Source organism: Phlebotomus argentipes, unplaced genomic scaffold, assembly GCF_947086385.1.
Source record: "Phlebotomus argentipes unplaced genomic scaffold, Phlebotomus argentipes genome assembly contig_40, whole genome shotgun sequence".
In the NCBI taxonomy this organism is placed as follows: Eukaryota; Metazoa; Arthropoda; class Insecta; order Diptera; family Psychodidae; genus Phlebotomus; species Phlebotomus argentipes.
In genome coordinates, this window is record NW_026776183.1 from 179,679 (window position 1) to 202,020 (window position 22,342).

The window sequence follows — 22,342 nt, forward strand, 5'->3', positions numbered from 1 at the left end:
TTTCGTATGAAAAATCCAGCAAAAGCTGCATGATTGAGCGTCAATTTGTGCAGAAAAAAATGACTCTGTGTCTTCACTCGAGTGCATCTCGTTAATGTTTCTAGTAGATAATTGTGATTAATGCACTTCCGCAAAGTGTGCTTCAGGGAGTCCACAATGGCAATGAGCTTCCGTGACTGCCTCACGATATTCATCACAGAGTGTCAGACGCGCCTCCAGTCATCTTATGTGTTGGTGTTGCGAGAAAAGTTTGTCCATTTCACGCGATTTTGATGCTGAGACACAATTCAAAGGACATTCAGAGGATATTCCTCCCTACCAGGACACGAAGACTTCGCACAGAGTCCCAGAGTTCAATTGGTTCATTGGAAAGTAAATTAAGGCAGAAATTATGACTATTCCCGTAGTCTCAGTGGGTGCAACTGTGGTCAAGGCTCTGCCGAAAATAGTACCAGCCCTTGGCGCCGCCAAAGGAGCCGTCGCGGCTATTGGAAGTGCCGCCTCGACTGTGGTGGGCGTTGGGAAGTCCGTGGTTGGCATTGGAGCCGCTGCCAAGGCGTTTGGCGGCGCCATTTCCGCCGCCGCGGGCATCGGAGGTCTTGGCAAACTCGCCGTCCTGCCCATCCTCATCTCATCCCTCATCTTCTACAACTACGACCTCTTCGATCCAGAGAATCGACCCTTCAACGTCAAGCAAGTCGACAATGAATACGATTTCATCGTGGTCGGCGGAGGATCAGCGGGATCCGTCGTGGCGTCGCGCTTATCAGAGATTTACGACTGGAAGGTGCTCCTTCTGGAAGCTGGTGGCCATGAAACAGAAATCTCAGACGTTCCCATACTCTCTCTCTACCTCCACAAGAGCAAATTGGATTGGAAATACAGGTGAGAAGAGATTGTTGTAATTCGTCATGCCCTTTCTTGAGTCCAAAATTCGCAATCGCACCAAGAAATTTACTTCAATGACGCAAGACAAACTCGACGTGGAGTTTAAGGACACAAATTTCGTGCAAAGAAATTGTTGTTTGCTTTGAAATTGTTACAAATAACAACAAAAATTTCTCAGTTGAAACATATTTCTCCTTTGGCATTCACTTTTGTGATTCACGCGAAATCGACCTCCATCAACATTATTAAGTAATCTCTCTGTCCAAAAGTGAATTAAATTAATTCAAATTTTTATAACCGATGCACCCATTTAAGTCATTTTGCTGTCCAAAAACACTCACGAATATATTCTGCGTTATGCCTCGATTGGCATTGACTCACACGCTTTTGATATTTGCAAATTGTGTAATTCAACAGAAACAGAAATGAAATAATGAGAGCATAACTTTCTTTTTCATCTCACGAAAATGCGGATAAAATTCAGAGTCTCTTCTCATCCATTTATTTTATTATAATCTCTATGCGAAAGGAAGTTTTTCCTTTGATTCACTCAATAAAAGTGAAGGCAAAAGTCTGAGTTGAGCCAGTCAAACTGGAAATTGTGAAGAAGAAATTGCTCTTTTTTTCAATTTGAGAATGTCTCTTTAATTATTATGTAAGAAAAAGTAACCAGATAAGCAACAGACACGATTTTATGACAAAGATTATAAATTCCACGTCTTTCTCCTTCTTCCTACACACAATTATTTCTCTTCCTCGCTGCACTCTGTTTGCAAAATAGCTTTTAAAATGCCGTGCGTGATTGAGTTTCATTGTTAATTCATACAAAGTGTCTAAACGAAAAGGAAAGTTCGCCAAGTTCGTTGAATATTGTGGTATTTGGGCGGCACATTAAATTGTTTTACACCACAAAACGCGCTTGAATAAATATGTAGAAGAGAGAATAAACACAAAACGTTACTCTAATTTCAGTTTAAATTCTGCAAATTAATTTAATTTGACCCATGTTAATTCTGCTTGTAATATGCTAAAATTCACCTATAATTGCACGTGTTTCTCCGAAAAGAGAGTGCTTTTGTCACCATTTCTCATTGTCTCAATTTTGTGTATGACAAATAAATAAATGTCAGCACGCGTACTTTTTAAAACAGTGTTCCAAAACACGCACAAATGATGACATTTTTCCTTAAGACGAATGAATTTTTTCTTGCTAATTACGAAAAAAACATATTGTTAATTAAATTATCTCATTAAAATACTTCCATCATTTCACCGTTAAAATAGATTTTTCCGCGATTTCCCCTCATATTTCACCACTGAGAAATCACTTTCTTTTTTTTTCACCATTCCATGCTAATTCACCCAATTTACTCGGCATTTTTTTTTTTACTCTTTGACATTCCGTGATGATCAATGCGTGCCTTTTGTCACAAATGATCAACCTTACGAAATAGTATACTGTAAAGTGCAATAGCATGTTTTTTCTTTGCACCAAAGCAAATTTCTCGTTCTGTAATTAGATTGCGTGAAAGATACATGAACGAACATTACAATATACACTTCTTTTGTTGTTGCATCTTCACTCAAACCACCGCCGAAGTGACCCACAAATTTCCAATTTTTATGCAATCAAAATTGGCAACATGGCTTAATGGACAAAAATTGCCTCCTGCAATTAATTTTATGTCTCGCTTACTTTCAATCATCGTCAACGCATGCTTCACAAGACATCAAAAATCATTTTTTCACACCTCCGGAGATATTCATAAATAATAAAAGCAGAGGGGGAAAAAATAGTATTTGAGTAACAACTTCGTCATTAGCTATTCAGTATTTTGAAACATTGTGTGCTTTGAGAAAGGAAAAATTCGGTCAAATTTCTTAAGTGATTTTTATATACTATATATTGAGAAAATGTTGTGAATTATGGCGTTAAAGAATTTTCCACTTCTTCACTTCCCGTGCAACTGGCTTTTGAATCCAAAATAAAAAGGAGAAACACCGCCATAGCCAATTAATTTCACGTGTGTCTCACTGTGCATACATTAAACTTGAACCGAATGAAAATTTCATAGTTTGTTATTGCGGAAAAATTGCTCTTGGCATTAGATTTTACTTCAACTCTGTTCAGCTTGTTTTTTGGAGTGAAATGTTAATTTCTCAATCACGTTTGAATTGTAGCACATTTAAATAATTGTCCACTCAGAAATCTGAAAGTCTGTTGAGACACTCCTGGAAATGGCATTTTTGGTCAACGCGAGACAAGCAGTAAAAGTGGTTAAGGGGTTAGGTCATATTTAAAAGTACATTAACAATCTTCTCACAGTCAAAATCTTGCCTTTTTTACATGCCGAAAGCCGGTTATAAGCTGTTGAGTCTGTCACTGAATTGATTGTACTTTTCTTACCAATAGCTAATAATTACAAAATCAAACATACACCAACAATCGCATTTATGCTCTTTTTTCTCTCTCTCTCATTCTCTTTATTGTTGATCTTTCTCGATTAAAACTGAAAGTTTACGCCACGTGGTTGAGCCGACGCACAGACAGACGTTTAAAGCTCCAACAAAATTGATACAGCAAGCAAATATGACAAGTTCAAACACTCGTAGTTCCATTGAGAAATGTGACACACGAATAGAAAAACAGTGATTAATCACTGTGCAAATATTTAATGCATTTAGAGTGAATTCAAACTAATCATTTGCATTTAACTCAGGACGCAACCACAGAAATCCGCCTGTCAAGCCATGATTGATCAAAGATGTTGCTGGACGAGAGGAAAAGTCCTCGGAGGCTCGAGTGTCCTGAACACAATGCTGTACATTCGCGGCAACAAGAGAGACTTCGACCAGTGGGAGCAATTGGGAAACCCGGGATGGGGTTATGAGGACATCTTACCCTATTTCAGGAAGTCAGAAGACCAGCGGAATCCCTACTTAGCTGTGAATAAGAGACAACACGGAACTGGTAATTTATGCACTTTAGACATCTTCTAATCAGATTTTAACAGCTATCTTTTGATTGTTCTCTCTCAGGAGGTTATCTGACTATCCAGGACTCTCCGTACAACACTCCCTTGGGCATCGCCTTCCTCCAGGCTGGCGAAGAGATGGGTTATGACATTGTGGATGTGAATGGGGAGCAACAGACGGGATTCGCCCTGTATCAGTTCACAATGCGACGAGGAACGCGATGCAGCACAGCCAAAGCCTTCCTCAGGCCAGTTCGTCTGCGGAAGAATCTTCATGTCGCCCTCTTCAGTCACGTCACTCGTGTCATAATTGATCCAGCCACCAAGAGAGCTCTTGGTGTGGAATTCATAAGGAACGGTCAACATCAGAAGGTCTTTGCCAAGAGAGAAGTTATTCTGTCAGCCGGCGCCATTGGATCACCCCACTTACTGATGCTCTCCGGCGTTGGTCCGCCGGAAAATCTGCGTAAAGTCGGAATTCCAGTCATTCATCCACTGCCAGGAGTCGGTCAGAATCTTCAGGATCACATCGCCGTGGGTGGATTGGCGTTTTTAGTGGACAAACCCATCAGTCTTGTCATGGGACGCCTCGTGAATCTCAACTCAGCCATCAGATATGCCACAACAGAAGATGGACCGCTCACGAGCAGTATTGGACTCGAAGCGGTGGGATTTATTAGCACAAAATACGCTAATCAGACAGATGATTGGCCAGACATTGAATTTATGCTCACGAGTGCCTCGACGAGTTCCGACGGAGGCACTCAAATCAAAAATGCTCACGGCTTAAGTGACGATTTCTACAACGAAGTCTTCAGTGAAATCAACAACAGGGATGTCTTTGGCGTCTTCCCCATGATGCTTCGCCCACGAAGTCGAGGCTACATGATTCTCCACTCGAAGAATCCCCTCAGACATCCTCTACTCTATCACAACTACCTAACACATCAGGATGATGTCAATGTGCTGCGGGAGGGCGTGAAAGCCGCTCTCACCCTTGCCGAAACCGTGGCCATGAAGCAATTTGGCGCCAGATTTCACAGCAAACAGCTGCCCAATTGCAAGCACTTGCCCCACTTCACGGACGAATACTGGGAATGCGCCATTCGGCAGTACACCATGACCATCTATCACATGTCAGGCACGACCAAGATGGGCCCCTCTTGGGACCCGGACGCCGTGGTGGATCCTCAGCTCAGGGTGTACGGCATCAAAGGCCTGAGAGTGATTGACGCCAGCATCATGCCAGTGATCACGAGTGGCAACATCAACGCCCCAGTCATTATGATTGGCGAAAAGGGAGCGGATTTGGTGAAGGATCTCTGGATGCAGGACATGCCAACAACCTACCGAGGACGAAGGCAGTTGAACGAAACCGGTGATGCGGCCGCAAATGCGACAGAGAACGAGAATTAGTCACTCCGTTGAGATTTACTAGGGAATAAATATTTACCAATCAAACCCCTTTCATTAAATTAATTCCAACATATATAAATATTGAGTAAGTGAGGATGAAATTAGACGGAAAACTACGCTCTGATGTAGATAAATGTGTAAATAATTGTTATATGTCAAATTTGTGTGAATAAAGTGTCGAATAAGAGTAATATTTACGCTTTTACAATCAAAACACGCCCATGCGCTGTCGGAATTCCAATACAACATGATGTCATAAACAGATATTTGCTCAAAATGCTATTACAACTTTGATTGGAAAGCCGAAGAGAAAGAGCCTGAAATGTATGCACCAAAATTACATTGCTGAAATGCGCCAACCAGGCGTCTCCATCAACTGCGAAGCCATTCAAAATCCCCCCAACAAAAGCGCTTTCTCCACACACAACTTTGTTTATAATTTCACTGCTGTGAATAGTGAAATGTGTACTAAAACCACCATTGGCACGTTCGGAGCACGTCTGAGCTAAATAGAGCCCCGAAAAAGCGACATTAATCCAATATGTAATGCTATATTATACCAATTTGTATCCATTAGCGAAAGACATTTTTCTTTCACTGGATTGAATGAAGAAAATTACTCCCAAATTTCGTAAGACTTAATGATGATTTCTATTGCAGAGTCGCGAGAAATTTCTTTGATAAACCCATATATTATTGACGGCGGGGGAAAATTGGGGAAAATTGCACGCATTCCCCAAATAAAACCTATGAATTTAGTGTGAAATGACTTTTCACGGCAAAGTATTTTACCTCATCAACTTTAATTCTGCCTCAAAGTGAGGGGAAGTATAGCGATTAGGGGTGAGATTAGGGAGGAAATGAAGGTGTGACTGGCAATTAAATCAAATATCACGAAATGAGTCATTTGCCCACAAAAATATATACGACGTTATTAATTGTATCTCCATAAAATGTCTCTAAAAACTCCCTGAAATTCGTGGAAAATTTCTAATTTTGAAGATCAAATATTTAATTATCTTTATTAATAGGATAAACCTATGATATACTAGACTCCATTTCATTAATCAATTAATTCAGTGAAAGTCACTTAAATCTATTTCCTCGTGAGCATATTTTTTCGATTATATTCTCCCCAAATTGAAGCGAGAGAGAGATGAATCAATAATAAAAAATCAAGTGGATTATTAATCACAGTAAAAATTTTTCCTGCTGTGAATTTTTAAGTGAAAACATACCTAGTCAAGTTCAATGTTACATCTTCGCAACGCACAACGACGCGACGACGAAAAAAGACAACAACAAATCTTCTTTGAAGAAAGTTCCAACAATAAAGGAAGTAACCTTCAATTGTGACTCGTGTTACATGCATTTATCCATGCTTTAGCTGATGATGTTTTCAATAAAGTGTGTTTCTTTTTTGCTGCAAATTTTTCTTTCTTTTCTTTCCTTTTCTCGCACACTCAAAGTCAAGTTCATTTTTGCTACTGATTCATATTTAATGCTAATTGCGATGCCATATGGAAGTCAACCTCGTAAATTCGCAACATCTTGTAGTGAGATTTATTGGCAAATTCGTGATAGTGAAAGTAAAATTGCACTTTTTGCTCTTTCACCTCGTCATGAAGAACAGGTATTCAATCAATGCCAATTTTTGTATCATAAAATATCGACTTCGCTGCACTGAAAACACGCCAGGATCGCGACTGGTAATTTTGACAAAGAAAATTCGACATTGGCTTGTTAATGGAAAATTATACTTTCAATTTCATCTGAAATTGAAAAATATACTCTCTCATAATTATGCCATTTTTAGCATTGAAAGACAACCTGAAAGTGAACCAATATAAGTAGAAATTTTATCCAATAATTAGCATATTTCTGTCGAAACAGAGAGAGTTTCTAAAATGTCAGTTTTGCGTGAAAAAAAAACAGTCCAATAGAATTTATTTGCACTACTAAAAAAGTCCAGACAAAACATTACGAAAGACATATTAACTGAAAGAGGATGAATACAACCGGAACTTCATGAAATATTAAAACAGACTTTTGACAAAATATTGTTGATTATGGTGAAGAGAAGAAATACTTTTATTGAAACTAAAAATTATCCACAGGAGAAGAAGAATCAAACTAGGATAACAGGTCAAGATCATTTTCACAATGTTAATAATAAAAAGCACAGACTGATAGAAGTTAAACACCAAGACAAATTATCATGATCTCTTAATATGTCAGTGAAACTGTGAAAGATCATTGTGAGCATCTTGTGTTACTCTCGCATATAGACAATATCAATCAAAATCAATACATTCAATGGCTTTTACATATAATCTCCCAACATGATTAACACTTCTGTGTGAAATGGTTGTTTTTTTTTCATCATTGTCTCAAAGGAAAGTTTGCATTTGCAGAAAAGTGCAGCTGTTTCTCCATCTGATGATCGCGATCTTCCACATATAATGCACACACGCTGCAAATGCGCTGCAACGACAAGAAATATTGGACAACTTTCCTTTTCTAAAATCTACTTTTGCAGCCTCGACACATTGTGCAGCATTAGAGAGAATTGTACGGTGATTCCTGAGAAAATGTGTATCATGCATATGTGAAAAGCTCTCTTTACATTTTCTTCACTCCATGTCGACCATCACACATATTCAAAACTTGACTTTGAGAAGGAAAAACCAGAGTTTTACCGCACGAGAGTGAGAGAAATTCCACCTGAAGACTTCTTATACAATGTTTAGTGTATATACACACCCAGTCAAGCTCATTTTTACCACACAAACACACAGACACATAAGAAGCCGTGCCATGGAAAAGAGAAAGACTTGTGGAAGTCTCTTCGATGTCTCTCCCTCCCCAATCGACGTGAATTTACCCACCGCGCGATGTCTTTCTCCACTGCTCGTGTCTTTCATCATTTTACCAACATCTCGCAAACTGCTCGGACACAAGAGGAAAAAAGATCTCTTTCTCTTCACCACACCATCGTCGAAGAGTCTCATCAAGTGTGAGAGAAAAAGAAAATTTTCACACCTCTGCGATTCACGCAGAAAAGCTATAAATATCAGTGATCATAAAGTTGGTAGTGAAGTGGCAAAAAGTCAAAGATCACCAATGATCTGCACAAGGAGAGATCAGATCAGCAAATTAAGAAACAATTGACCTCACTGTGTGACTTTTGGTTGAATTTCCTGTGTTGTGCAACAACTAAAGAGTCTCTCTCGCTCTCAGTGATTTCGTGTGCCATCTAAGAAATCTTTACCAGTGCGATCTTCAATCACTGACGAGGGATTTTTGTGCGTGTTTTTTGGAAAGTGGAAGTGAAAATCATCAAAAGAATGCATCCGAATTTTGCCATAGGATTGTTTCAGTGACTAATGTAAGTTCACTTTGTGATAAATGAAAAGCTCACAATTGCATGAAAAATGCAACTTCACAATTGAGGGTCAACGATCTCAAAGTGTCACTTCAATGCTCCACAATATTCTTTCTCTCATTTTATATACACCTCTTTTCCCATCAACATTATCATCCAATTGACGATCGTCGTATGAACTTTAATTGCAGTATTTTTTATTGCCGCTTTGCCTCCCAAATGAATTCATTCATACACATTAACAATCTGTGGCGAGACAGAGTCGTAGAAAAAGAAAAAAAAATCAACAGAGATGTTAAATGCTAGCTTTATTAGTTGTTTGATCTTTCTCTCTCTCAATTTCATGACTCATGATAAAAAGAGTTTCTTCACTGTGAAAGAAAAACTTCAGCACGTCTTATTTGTACCTAATTTTGAAAGCAGTGAAACTGTTTTCTCATTAATAATTTTTCTTTGAAAAAATTTAAATGATATTCTTAAATTATCACCATGTGTCAAGATCACCATGAAAAGATCTTAAAATGCAGAAAACATCGCAGACAGAAAGCGGGAAAAACAACCGCACATAATAATAAAGTCCAAATAGATCCGTCATCTTGGTCAAACGTGTGGCATTTCATCTGATCTCACGCAAGATCACATCCATTGTGGTGCGAGAGATGCGAGAGAAGAAGCATTTCAATTAATTAGGATGTAGAGGCAAGAAAAAATTGGGAAAAAATTAAGGTTAGTGCGTTATGGTGGTGAACAAAAGTGTTGAAAATGTAGATCAACACGCGATCAATTGCTATGCGACCCAATAATATCATTTTTGACCATATTAAATCTGGCAAAGTAGAATTGTGAGAGGCCTGAAGACAAACAGTGTGACTTCCATCAAATTTTCACCACATTATGTTCAAAGAGAGCATTAGAATTCATATCACACTTCACACGCGCAAATACCACACAATTTGTGTGTGAAACACCATGGAAAAATGTGGAGACTCTGCGCGATGTTTTCATGTCCGAAAATGTCTTCACGAGACTCACAACTAATGATAATTACATGGTAAAATATTTGGAGAAATTTGCACAAATACACCCAATTTCTAAGACCATATCATTCATACACACAATGATATTGTGTGTCTCTCCCTCGCCTGACACTCTTTAAGACCCACAATTTCAGTAAACACCCATTCTCTCTCAGCCTCGATGGCGTAATCGCATTTCCTTCCTGTTTTTTCGGCCAAACACTATTAACACAGAATTTTAATTTGGTGAATTTGAACAATTTTCTGGTCTGTGCGCTCTTTTTTCCCTCCAACGGACACCCGCGCGCGCGCGGGTTCGAAAAAACCACTGCAAATAATTGATGTAACAGTCTTCTTTTATTCATTACCCCAGCGTGAAAAGAGATTATTGAGAGAAATAAAAGACACGGGATGAAAGTGAAATGAGATACAAGTACTTTATCTTCCGCTAAAGCACCAAATACACCAACGATCATTGCATTTCAAAACATGCGATCAACACTGTGTTTCCTCGGATCGAAAGATTTCTTCTCCAATAAAACACGTAATACTGTTGTTTTTTTCTTCTTCTCTCTCTGCCAACTCTTCACGTACAGCAAAGAGATCTTTCAACTTGAGGTTTTGTGGAAATCAAACCAAATCTGTGAATCTTATTTTGCCTCTCTTCAAGAGGTCATTGCAAGTGATTTTATATATTCCATCGTGTGTGTGTAAATTTGAATAGATTTTCATTGGCATTACAAAACAATGCCGCGTTGTCGTAAAAGCCAGCAACATTTCGCATTGAGAAAATGGAAAAAAACCTAAAATTAGCGAGTAAAAACTGTACGCAGAATAAAAAGTGAAACTCCAAAGAGTCTCCATGAAGAGGTGAACACAAAAATGCAATATAACCATTTTTATGGTCATTCCTAATTGCAATGCTTCCAACGCTGTTGTGGTTTTGTTATAAATCAGATGAAGAAGTGTATAAATTATACAATAGCTGCACATTAAACTATTTTCTAGAATTATTTTCTTTTCATGCAACCACGCGCTCTTTCGTCTCTATCCAACACATCCAGTCATCACCCAAAACGCTCCTTTTACCCACATCAGTTGTGAGTTAATTTTCTATCGCTTCTTGACTGCATTGTGTGCAATGCACTCTTCAATTCTGCTATGCAACCTGCAATTGGCCACAATTGCAAATGGCACACGTAAATGTAAGACAGTTGATGATGGCGTGAAAGTAAACAATTAGAGATGTACAAAGCGTAGATCATCATCATCACTTCAATTGCACTTTGTTATCTCTCATTGTGCAATATATTCACAATTCATACTTGACTAATAATCACCCAAATAAATCACTATCGCGAAAAACTTCATTTGCATACATTAAGTAAGAAAGAAACGAGTGTTATCATGATATTAATTTGCAAAATTTATCAGAGCAAATTCAAACCAAATGCACTCAAGTGTAGACAAATCCGTTGCATCACAACATCGAAACATCTTCATCCCGGTGAAAAAAAAGCTCCCGGAATTAGATGAAAATCTCAGAAAGTTCAACCATTTATCATCATCAAGTTTAAGAAAAAGCGCAGAGACATTAGAAATTTCACAGTTATGAGAATTTTCAATTTATCTTCCTCACCAAATCAATTTCACTCTCATTTGAGATAAACTCTTCATTTCTCGAAATACACACCATGGAAACGCTTCTTGGAGGCACAAAAAAAAACAGTCAAGCTGAAGCCACTTAAAGACCTTCCCACAAACGAAATCACCAGACGGTGAAGCTTTGAACTCGACTTGCAGAAAGCACAGATGAAAGATTTGAGAGAAATTCATATGAAAATTACTATCTTGAAATTTTCTCACTGGTAAACTAATCAACTTTGACAATATTGCTTGTCATACTTTCGTCACAAACCGCAAAACTTCTTGCAAATATCAAACCAATTGACCATTCTATTATTAAAGTCTATTTTCATGTACACTTGAGACGTTGAGAGTGAAAGATTTAGTGTCAAAAGCACCTCTTTTTGCCCCTCATTCACCTCTCAAGGTGATTGTGTGTCATATAAATGGTAAAAATTGAGATGGAGTGCGCAGAAAAAAAGAAACAAGAGGCGAAACTTTCGAAAGTAAACACTCTGAGTCGCGAGTGTATTATGAAATCGTCGGTATGAAACGCGTGAGATCACAAGAATTGATTGTCACACACTTTAAATTCAAACCTGTCTCTAATCTCATGCCTTCCAGAAGGTGTGCAATTTAATGCAATTGAGAGCATATCATTGTGAATGTCAATGGCAAATTCCTTTCTCATTTATACTATACAAAAAAGAGGAAGAAGAAATTCCCTGACAATTAATTATCTACACAAGCATTTCCCTAATTGTCTCTCTTTTTTCTCTCCTCTTCGGAATCCAATTGCAGATTGAAGCTCATACATAAGATGGGCCAAGAAAAGTCACTCCCAAGTAGATGCAATTCCGTACAAGACTACCATTCGTCGACCAGCAGCAGCAGTGGATCCACAACAACGCGCTCCATCGCGTCAACGGCAACGGCGAGCTCGCGATACTCATGCAAAAGTGTCGAACGCCAAACAAAGTACCTCAAGGAGCAGCTCTATATTAAATCCTACTTGGACATTGAGGAGCAAGATCGCAACGCCAAGAAGAACTTCACGCCGACCCGGGCGAACGGCATCAGGAACTATCGACCGAAGATACTGGGTGAGAAGCCACCAACACCGGCTCAACAGGCGGTAGACGTATGGATTTAAACGGCTAAACCCGCTGCGCGCTTCTTCTGCAATGGCTTTTGCTGTCTTCTCAACTCTCGGAGGAATCACAGCAGCTCCTGTCGCTTTCCTCAGTCTCCTCCCCCTCCTCATGGTTGGCATGAACTACTATCGCTACTACAACTATGATCCCGAAGCCAAAGTCATTGATACTTCCTACGTAAGAAGAAATTCTTCCAGTCGAAAAGCAGACATTTGCCTAATCTCACTCTCTCTCTCTCTCTCTCTTCCTCTCTATCTTTGCAGCTTCGTCGACACTATGACTTTATTGTGGTTGGAGGAGGATCAGCCGGAGCCGTGATGGCATCTCGACTCTCTGAGATAAGCAACTGGACCGTGCTCCTGATCGAGGCCGGTGGAGATGAGAATGAAGTCACTGACACTCCCACCATGGCGGGATATTTGCAATTAACCGAGTTTGACTGGCAATATCAGACTCAACCACCGCCCGATGGCGCCTATTGCCAAGCCATGATAGGCAATCGCTGCAATTGGCCTCGTGGAAAAGTCATGGGCGGCTCCAGTGTCCTCAATGCGATGGTTTACGTGCGCGGAAATCGTCGCGACTACGACTATTGGCAGGCTCAGGGGAATCCTGGCTGGAGTTTCGACGATGTCCTGCCCTATTTCACCAAATCCGAGGACAATCGCAATCCCTATCTCACAAAAACGCCTTATCACAAGCAAGGCGGCTACTTAACAGTCCAAGAGGCTCCCTGGCGAACTCCCTTGTCCGTAGCATTCATCAAGGCCGGCATGGAGATGGGATATGACTATCGAGACTGCAATGGCGAGGAGCAAACGGGATTCATGCTCCTCCAAGCCACCATGAGACGTGCCAGTAGATGTAGTACTTCCAAAGCCTTCATCCGCCCCGTTCGCCTGAGGCGCAATCTTCACGTGGTTCTTCACTCTCAAGCCACAAGAGTTCTATTGGACGACAAGAAACGCGCTTTCGGCGTGGAATTTCGCCGTGCTGGCAAAATGTATCAAGTTCTGGCCAGGAGAGAAGTCATCCTCTCCGCCGGAGCTCTCAACACACCCCAATTGCTGATGCTCAGCGGAATAGGTCCTGCTGAACACTTGGCCGAGCACGATATTCCCGTGGTTCAGGATCTCCCAGTGGGACACAATCTGCAGGATCACGTGGGACTCGGTGGACTGACTTTTGTCATCAACGAACCTGTTTCCGTCACTGTCAATCGCTTCCAAACTGCCCCAGTCTTGCTCGAGTACATCCTCAACGAACGCGGCCCAATGTCCTTCCCAGGCGTCGAGGCTGTGGCCTTCGTCAACACCAAATACGCCGATCCGTCGGGCCTCTGGCCAGACATTCAGTATCACTTCAGTCCCAGCTCAGTTGCCTCCGATCGCGGTGAGAACATCCGGAAGATTCTCAATCTGAGAGATGGCGTCTTCAACACTGTCTACAAGCCATTAATTCATGCAGAAACGTGGTCTCTTCTGCCCCTACTTTTGCGCCCCAGAAGCACAGGATGGGTCAAACTTCGCAGTGCCGATCCCTTCGATCCACCCGTCCTTATTCCCAACTACTTCGCCCATCGCGAGGACGTGGATGTCCTCATTGAAGGCATCAAGATTGCCGTCAACATCTCCGACACACCAGCCTTCCAGCGCTTCGGCTCGCGCCTCCACAACATCCCAATGCCAGCCTGTCGCCACCTGGAGTTCCAGTCTGACGCCTATTGGGAGTGTTGTGTGCGCCAATTCACCTTCACTATCTACCATCCGACCTCCACGTGCAAAATGGGCCCCAGCTGGGATCCACAGGCCGTCGTGGACGCCCGCTTGCGCGTGTACGGCATCCAAGGATTGCGCGTCGTCGATGCCAGCATCATGCCGACGATCATCAGTGGGAATCCCAACGCGCCCACCATCATGATCGCCGAGAAGGCGGCCGACATGGTCAAGGAGGATTGGGGAAGACTTCGGGGAGACGCCTAAGAAAACATTCCCCTGTCATGAACCATATCAATTTTGTGATATCTCGTTTAATGAAGAAGAAGAAAAAAGAGAAAGAGAGAAAAGTTACACAGCGTAGAAATTTCCCTTCTTTTCGAAAGTGATTGCAAAAGAAGTTAGAATGATCTTCGTGGCAGAGAATGCAATAATAATGTTACGTGTGCAGAAGAAAAAAAATTATGTTTTTGAGATCTTGATTGGTGATTATAGAGACATCAAAACTGTTGAAGATCCACAACAAATATCGCGCGCAATTCATGGAAAATGTGACACGATATTCTTTCGTAATTTAATAATGTTAGCTAGTCAAAAAGAAAATGGAACAAAAAGAAGCGTAAGATCACGTTAGACACGAATGCAGAAATTAAATGTTTTTTTGTAAGTTTTTAGAGAGTATTGCTAAATTTGTTAAGACATGAAAAAAGAAATAAAAAAGAATTCTTACTAGTTGAAAACCCAGTCTTTTCACTGCTCTCGCCCAACATCAATTGACAGCCCACCTTGAGACGCATAATCTCTCGTCTGTGTGCATAATATTGGCAATGAAAGTAGAACATACCTGAAAAAGACAGAGAAAAAAGCCATGATAGGATTATTTTACTCAACATCGATTGCGAAAGAGGTGATAAACGTCCCAGCTTGATGATGAAACGCCATAAATGGGGTTAAAATGGTTAAAAGTTATAGGCGTGAGTAAATGAACGTGAAATGCCCGTAATAGACGCATTTTGTCCTACATTTCACTTAGAAATGTTCTGTTACGAAATATGGACGAAACTTTCTACAGAAATGAAAGAATTTTCCAGGCAGAAGAAAGCTTTCCACTCTCGATTCGTGTAACGCAAGAAAGTTGTCTCAACAACTGCGATGTTGAATATACGTGTATCTGATCACGTAGGAAAAATCATCACAAAAGAGATGAAGAGAGAGGAAAATAAATCAATAAACCGTCGAAGAAAACACAGCCACTCTCAAGTGATATTTCGGATACAATTGATGAATGAAAAGAGGTGAGTTAATAAATGATCTTTCTTCTGCATCTATTCATCATCAACAAAGACGAAAATGCTGCGATATTTGAGTCGAAAACAATTAATCTGTTATTCGTGCAACTCAATAATGCCGTATTTTTATTAATTAATCTTTCCTGTCTATAGATTCCACCTATTTTTCTCGCCACTCTTCTCATCTATCTCAAATGTGAATGAGAAAAATCTCATCACTAAATCGGAACAATTGAAGCATTTTGAAAATTAATAAACCGACACCAACACGCGATCTACATCACGAGAGCCCCATTCGAGACGCAAACCCACTCGCGCACTGTTGCATCGGAAAACCGATTGACCTAGAATTTCCTTCGCATGCTTTTGTCCGCAATTCGCGCTCTTTCTCACCATAAACACACACACACACACACACAACACATACTCTCATTCTCACTCTCGTCGGCATGACAGAGTAAATACGAACGAAAGTGCAAGTGGGAGAGAAACCAAATACCGTCGATCGTGTAGGAAAATGCTCGTGTATTTAATGTACACACGTCGGAGCACCGCACAGTGTTACCTAACACTTTCACTTGCCGCAAACAGTGGCCTTTAAAAAATTCTACCCAAACATTGTTGTGGCTGTTGGTAATAATTATACAGAAGATCGCGATCACTTTTACAGCCCGCTAAACTCTTTCTCCTGTCACTCAGCGCCACTCGCAAGGAATTCCATTAGGAAAATGCAAAGAAAAAAAGGGAGAGAAATTAGAGAAAAAGTGCTGCATCTCATTGAAAGCATAATAATGAATTCTTCGCGTATATTCACAGAGGAATTCCGTTACAAATTGTCCAAATAAGTATATTGTTCAATGGCGCGTGGTCGGGATTTCCAAGTTGGCTAAATTGAATCTCTGCGTACATTGCGGGTTTGGCGTGATCATGAGCGCACGAAACACAGCAAAATCCTTATTGCGGGAGGTCTGAAACATACCAAACAATCTTGAACTCGAAAAAGAGATCTTTTCTATACGCAACATGGTAATGAATTCCTCATACCTGTATAAGTATATTGGATTATCGAATCAAATTGAGAGTGAGAAAAAATGATAGTGAACGTGATCTCTACTTGTTGGAGGTTTTAAGATTGATGCAAACTCTCACATTCCGCGTGATCTTACGTGATCGCATTGACAAGATCTCGTGAGATCGCATTTGAACGGGAAGTGCGAGGATGATTTTTTTTCTTCTTTTCCAGCAACACTTTGCACGTAAATACGTGCTAGAGTCAAAACTCATTAAACTATTATGTACAAAGTAAGACCATATTATTATAAGGTGATCAACGAAGAACTGTGACACGTTGAGACAATAGACAAAAACATCAACAGTTGCATTGACATGAAAAATGGCAAGAATTTCATTTTCATTTTGCATCAAGTCGCGCTATTGTGTGCATAATCTTAGATAACACACTCTCAGAGTGGTCACAACAATGGAATATATGTCAAAGAAAGCAAATTGGATCAGAGAATTAACAATGGACAGAGAGTTGCATGTCATGTCATGGGAGAAATTATGGTATTTTGGTCAATGGATCACCCACAACTCAATCTGTAGCAAAATCATCCATCAGTTGAGCTGACATTGCGCAATATTCGCGCATTTATGATCACAACACACTAAAAAAAAATCAGTGATCGAAGCGATCTTGCGCAATCTCAATAGTCTTTCCGTGCCACCCAAAAAAAAAGCCTCCAATTTGTACCCAAAAAAAGAAATTTACATCGGAAGTGGCGACAAAAGTGTGCCGAGAGTCACGTCTGCCACCATTTCCGAGTGAAAGAGTGAGTGAAACTGAGAGAAAAAAAAACTTGGTAGACCGGGTGAAATTGTGACACGATCACCGCGTCTCTTTCACCGTCACACTGTTTATTTGGTGTTAAATAAATTTTATAATAATTTTTGCATCCACCAGCTAAAAGGAGAAAATTACCGCCATCGCCTGTGCACACATACACAACGCCTATAATATCAAATTGTTGCGCAACTATTTTACAATCTAGCGTAATAATGTGAAAATCAAGACGTAAACCTCACGATTTCATCTCCGTCTGGTCACTGATTGTGTGTTGATATGGAAGAGACCCCGTTCAAATACAAATCCATCATCATCATTGCAATGTTTTTCCAAGCCAACGCCATCAAGGTGGCCAGAAGTGGAAAAGACAGCCACATTTCTTCCCCCCAGACTTGACGCGGAGGTGCAAGTAAAAGAAATTCAACAACAACTTTCTTCGATTTTGTAATCAATTTGACCGTTGAATAATGGAAATTTATGGCACAAATTTTTTTCTTTTATTCTGGGGAAGCAACATATATTATCTGCTTTTACTCACTACACTTTTTTTTACCTTAAGAAATCAATTGAATTCTGAAGTGATCTGGCACGATAGAATGCATTCTCAGAGCGATCGCATTAACTCATGAAGCATTTTATTTCAGCAATTAAGAGAGATTTAACGAGTATGATGTATTATAACCGAAAGAAAAACATTCCAAGACATTAACGTAGGGATTTTGTCGATAAAAGAAAGTACAAATTTGTAAGTTTATTAGCGGCTCTCATAAAAAAAAACAACACTGTGTGTGAGTGATGCAAGACTTTTCGTCTTCGCTAAAGTATATTTCGTTGTCATCAAAAACCAGTAGAAGCCACGCACTTTGCATGGATATTGTCTTGTTTATTAAGTGGTTCAGCGGGGAGAAAAAGAGGGGCGTCTTGAGAGACCGAGAGACTCTAAAGAAGGGATATGGAAATTTCTCCAGTTCACCAGCAATCGCTCAAGATCGCCACTGATCGTGTATCAGCTTTGGAAATAATCTCCAGGGCATTGTTTGCCGACATGGAGATCAAATTGCATTATTATTATTAAATTGTTTAATCCGGAAAGCACATTTGTAAATCTGATATAGCCTATAATATACACATAATCACTGTGATCGCGATCAATTGCTGAATCGAAAGGTCAAACACATTTCAGCAGCCACGAAGACGTCATCATTTGGTTCTTATCATCTCTTCTCCTCCATGCCAGCAAGATTGCGCGGCAAACAAGAATCTCACCATCAATTTTCCAGCAACATTCCGCAGTGGATCTCTCACTGGGTAAGTGTGCTTGTTATGTGTGTGTTTGTCTGTGTGTGGAAATGAGGGGAAAGGTGTAGCGAGATATCACGCGGCGCCAGAGAAATGGTATGCGCCCCCACCGCCGATGCAAGAGTGCCTTTTCTTGCACTCACTCCCAATTCATCCATCCCATTCGACAGCAAATTCCACCGTGCAAAACCCCATTTCCGAATTGTCGACGGAGCTGTTTTAGTTTATTCACGGATATCGAACTATTTGGTGGTGCTTTTTCACTCACTTGCACTCTCTTGTTAAAACTCTAGTTCAAATACAAAAGTACAAAACGCAACGGTTTTTCGGGCGCGCAAGTGTCTTGCGCTTACTCAACAATTGGCTCATTGCGTAAACATTTGCGCTGAACATCGCGCGGTGGCTGCTCAGTTGTGGTAAAAGACATCCACAGTCGCTCTCAGTTTTTAGCAGATTGAGCAAAGATTTTCACGTGAGTCGCACAGAGTGAAACACACTTTTTCCGTGAGTGAAATCAAAGAACCAGAAAAACGAACTTCTCCTCAGCAGATCACACAATTGGATATCACAATTACAAGGATCTCTACCAACTGCATGAAAAATGGATTATTCTCGAAATTAAGTGAGCTATCTCTCTCTCATAAGTCAATGTTGTTCCTTTTCTTTAACACCTCCATGCAGAGGCAAAAAAAAAGTGTTGTGAAATGTTGAAGCAGAAAAAAGAGAATTTGCAAGACACTCTTGCTTTACAGCCAATGTGTTTCACTGTGAGAATACATTATTATTTGTGTCAAGAGTTAAATTTTTTTCATATGCACAACCGCAGTAAAGCACTTTCGATATTTTACCATAAATATACAACTATTGATCAAGACAGAGCCGCGCGAGATGTGTCTCTTTATCTGGCGGACTGGAAGAGAGCAATAAAAACAGTGTCTGCAAAATTTCATTTCTTCCTCTTCAGCATGTCGATGTAAAAGCCGCATATTATTACCTAAGAGGTCGAGTGATACTTCATGGCGAATTGAATAATCGTTGAAGATATTTTCCGTGGATGAGAAGAGATGCGTAAAAAATAGGTGTATTTGATCACACTCTGTATAATCCAATTATGAGCATGAAAATGCAAGTGAAATCACGCTAAGCGACTATTACTTTCAAATATACACTTTGCTACATTGCAGTGGCTCTAAATATCACTTCTCAATTGCACATCCTTCAACCTATAATCCCTCTGGATTTAAATAAATTAAGCTAATCATTTAATTGCCATTCGCCAAATCAACCAAACGTTGATAGAGTGAATAAGTAATGAAATGAAGTCGAGTGATTAATTATTCATTGAAGAGTTATGAATAAATCAAAACTACAGTGCAAAATTATGCTGAAGTGAGCACTGAGTATAGAGTACATAGTCAGATATTAATTGATGTCTGATACTTGTGTAAGAGATTTTTATACAAAATTTCAATGCAGCGAGAACACGATTTCACTTCACATCTCAAACAATATGGAACCATTATTCCTCAATCAATTCTTTGTTGTTGTTGTTGTTGTTGAATTAAGACATAAGAGGCGTGCTAATTAGAGAAGAGAGTTGAAACTATGCGGAAAGTGATTTTCTGTTGCCCAAGTCGCGCAAGATCTAATATATCCATATGAAAAGAGACGCGCAACTTGGTGCAATAGAAGGAAGAAAAGTCGAAGGAGAGAGAAGAAAAGAAATGCATTTGCATAGAGGAAATTCTCTTATCATAAATCAACTCCACCCGACGCAATCGCCGTCTGTGACGAAGGCCTCCAATATGTCTGTGGCCAGAGAGCATTATGATGCAGAGAGAGAGAAAGATGGTGATGATGAAATGGAAATTATGCGCTCTCGGAATAGAGTTGGCAAGAATGGAAGTAGTACAAGTCGTGAATCAACTTCATGCTGAATCTCTTTCGATCCACTTTCAGTGTCTCTCAATTGCTGAATATTTTTGCCCTCGCGCTCGATGCGTTGCTCCATCCGCAACAGTGCCACGAGACCATCATGCAACATCATCTCTCTTCCCCCCAAATGAGAGTGTGCAATGAGATCATGGATGATAAATAAGAGGATTTTTCCGGTTTTATGTCTACATTCCGCAACACACAATTTATGGCCGAAGACGTTTTGCTGAAGATGTCGAGTGCGTCCGCCGCACCATATTGTATTGCACCTTTACCCGCGCATTTCATGCGTTTAAACACATTTCTCCTAATCGCCCAGTGTGTTTCATATCTTTATGGAGTTTAACTGTTTACGTAATAACACATAAAAACCGGAATTTATTACCGCAGTTTTGCTGTTCGAATTATGTTCGGAAGTCCTCGAATATCTACTCCGAAAAATGCCAAAACACATATTCAAATTATCCCTGTCACAGAGCGAGAAAGTCTACAACATGTTGATCTATGTGGACCATAATAGAGCTACTGCTCTTTTCACAATTTGCTACAGTGATATATTTTTACAAGCAATTAATCATTCAAAATTGTGTGACTCCAAGAGAGAAACTCCCACCGGGAAGTTTGTGAAAAGAGACCTCAAAATACAATAAGACCACGATCTCTTTGCGCTGATACAGAGCATTGCTAAAATTCCACTTTCCATTTTAGAGAATATACATACTTATATAGATAACAGACCAACGAAGGGAAAACCTCAAAACATCACATCTAATTTTAACAAGAATGCCTCGCATAAATTCATAGCAAATTTCAATGTAAAATCATTGATTGGCATTTTCAATGAAATATTTAGAAGTCTTCAAAAGGCCTTTTGCTTAAACTTCAAGATCATCACAAATATTAGGGAATCATCTCATGTTAATGATTTTTTTTGTTCATGATCTCATGCGACCACAAAAAAAGTAAAAGTTCTTTTGTGATGCACGATAAATGATCACGATTAAAGTGAAGCTCAACAATTGTGAATTCTTAATTAAGTTCAGGTGGCTTTTGAATGATAAAATAAAAACTCTCGTGGAAGTTTTTTTTTTGAAGGAATAAAGATCACGATATTCCCTGATCATTTGATCTCACGGATAAGAAAATAATATATACTTTTGCGTGGGATCACAATCCACGAAAATGGGCAAAAATATCCATTAGTTACGCCTGATTGCATAGCAATATTCCAAAACTATAACCTCCAGATCTGCAAGAAATATATACTTTAGGTGCAATTTTCTGCGTGGAATGGCAAATAAAATCGCAGAATTGCTTCATAAGCGAAAGATCGTATCGAAAATTATTATCAATCTATTAGCAATCATAGTTGGAAATCTCCTCTAATAATTTTTCCCAAAGCCCACAACCACATTTCACCGATTTATACGTGTAATTTTCTACGTCACTTCTCTTCCGCATCGTGAGTTAGTACGAAACAATGACAGATCAACACACATGATTCTCATTTGTGTCTATCTCAGCCCGAAAAAAGCATTTATTATTTTCTCATTAAATCCAAAAAATTTATACTCTCTCTCTCTCTCTTCGCGAGAATTGTGCTTCAGCAGCAACAAGTCTTTGACACCTCCTTTCCCGATGAGAAACTCTTCCGCCATGGACAGAAAGAAGGAGATCGTCTCGGATCGATATGGTGCAGAAGAAACCGTGAAAATGTAATTACATGGTTTTCAATTTCTGCACAATGAACAAAATGATTGCATTTTCATCTCAAAATGTCAGTTATTGCAACTCCTTC

At 39.8% G+C, this 22,342-nt stretch overlaps 2 protein-coding genes across 2 annotated transcripts; both read left to right on the top strand.

Annotated features, from left to right (window-relative positions):
- Positions 1-391: 391 nt before the first annotated feature.
- Positions 392-5,452, top strand: LOC132263951 (glucose dehydrogenase [FAD, quinone]-like). Its single transcript, XM_059763973.1, has 3 exons — positions 392-885; positions 3,609-3,859; positions 3,928-5,452. Exons 1-3 carry the CDS (start codon positions 392-394, stop codon positions 5,277-5,279), a joined length of 2,097 nt encoding a protein of 698 aa, XP_059619956.1. The 3' UTR covers positions 5,280-5,452.
- Positions 5,453-12,490: 7,038 nt separating this feature from the next.
- On the top strand, positions 12,491-14,505 carry LOC132263952 (glucose dehydrogenase [FAD, quinone]-like). Its single transcript, XM_059763974.1, has 2 exons — positions 12,491-12,637; positions 12,724-14,505. The coding sequence occupies exons 1-2, from the start codon at positions 12,491-12,493 to the stop codon at positions 14,440-14,442; spliced, it is 1,866 nt and encodes a 621-aa protein (XP_059619957.1). The 3' UTR covers positions 14,443-14,505.
- Positions 14,506-22,342: the final 7,837 nt, after the last annotated feature.

Excerpts from the sequence above, each read along its gene's own strand:
- LOC132263951 (XM_059763973.1), top strand. The coding sequence starts at position 392 with ATGACTATTCCCGTAGTCTCAGTGGGTGCAACTGTGGTCAAGGCTCTG. Across the intron at positions 886-3,608 it reads AAATTGGATTGGAAATACAG|GACGCAACCACAGAAATCCG; the intron begins GTGAGAAGAGAT and ends CATTTAACTCAG. Across the intron at positions 3,860-3,927 it reads TAAGAGACAACACGGAACTG|GAGGTTATCTGACTATCCAG; the intron begins GTAATTTATGCA and ends GTTCTCTCTCAG.
- LOC132263952 (XM_059763974.1), top strand. The coding sequence starts at position 12,491 with ATGGCTTTTGCTGTCTTCTCAACTCTCGGAGGAATCACAGCAGCTCCT. Across the intron at positions 12,638-12,723 it reads AAGTCATTGATACTTCCTAC|CTTCGTCGACACTATGACTT; the intron begins GTAAGAAGAAAT and ends CTATCTTTGCAG.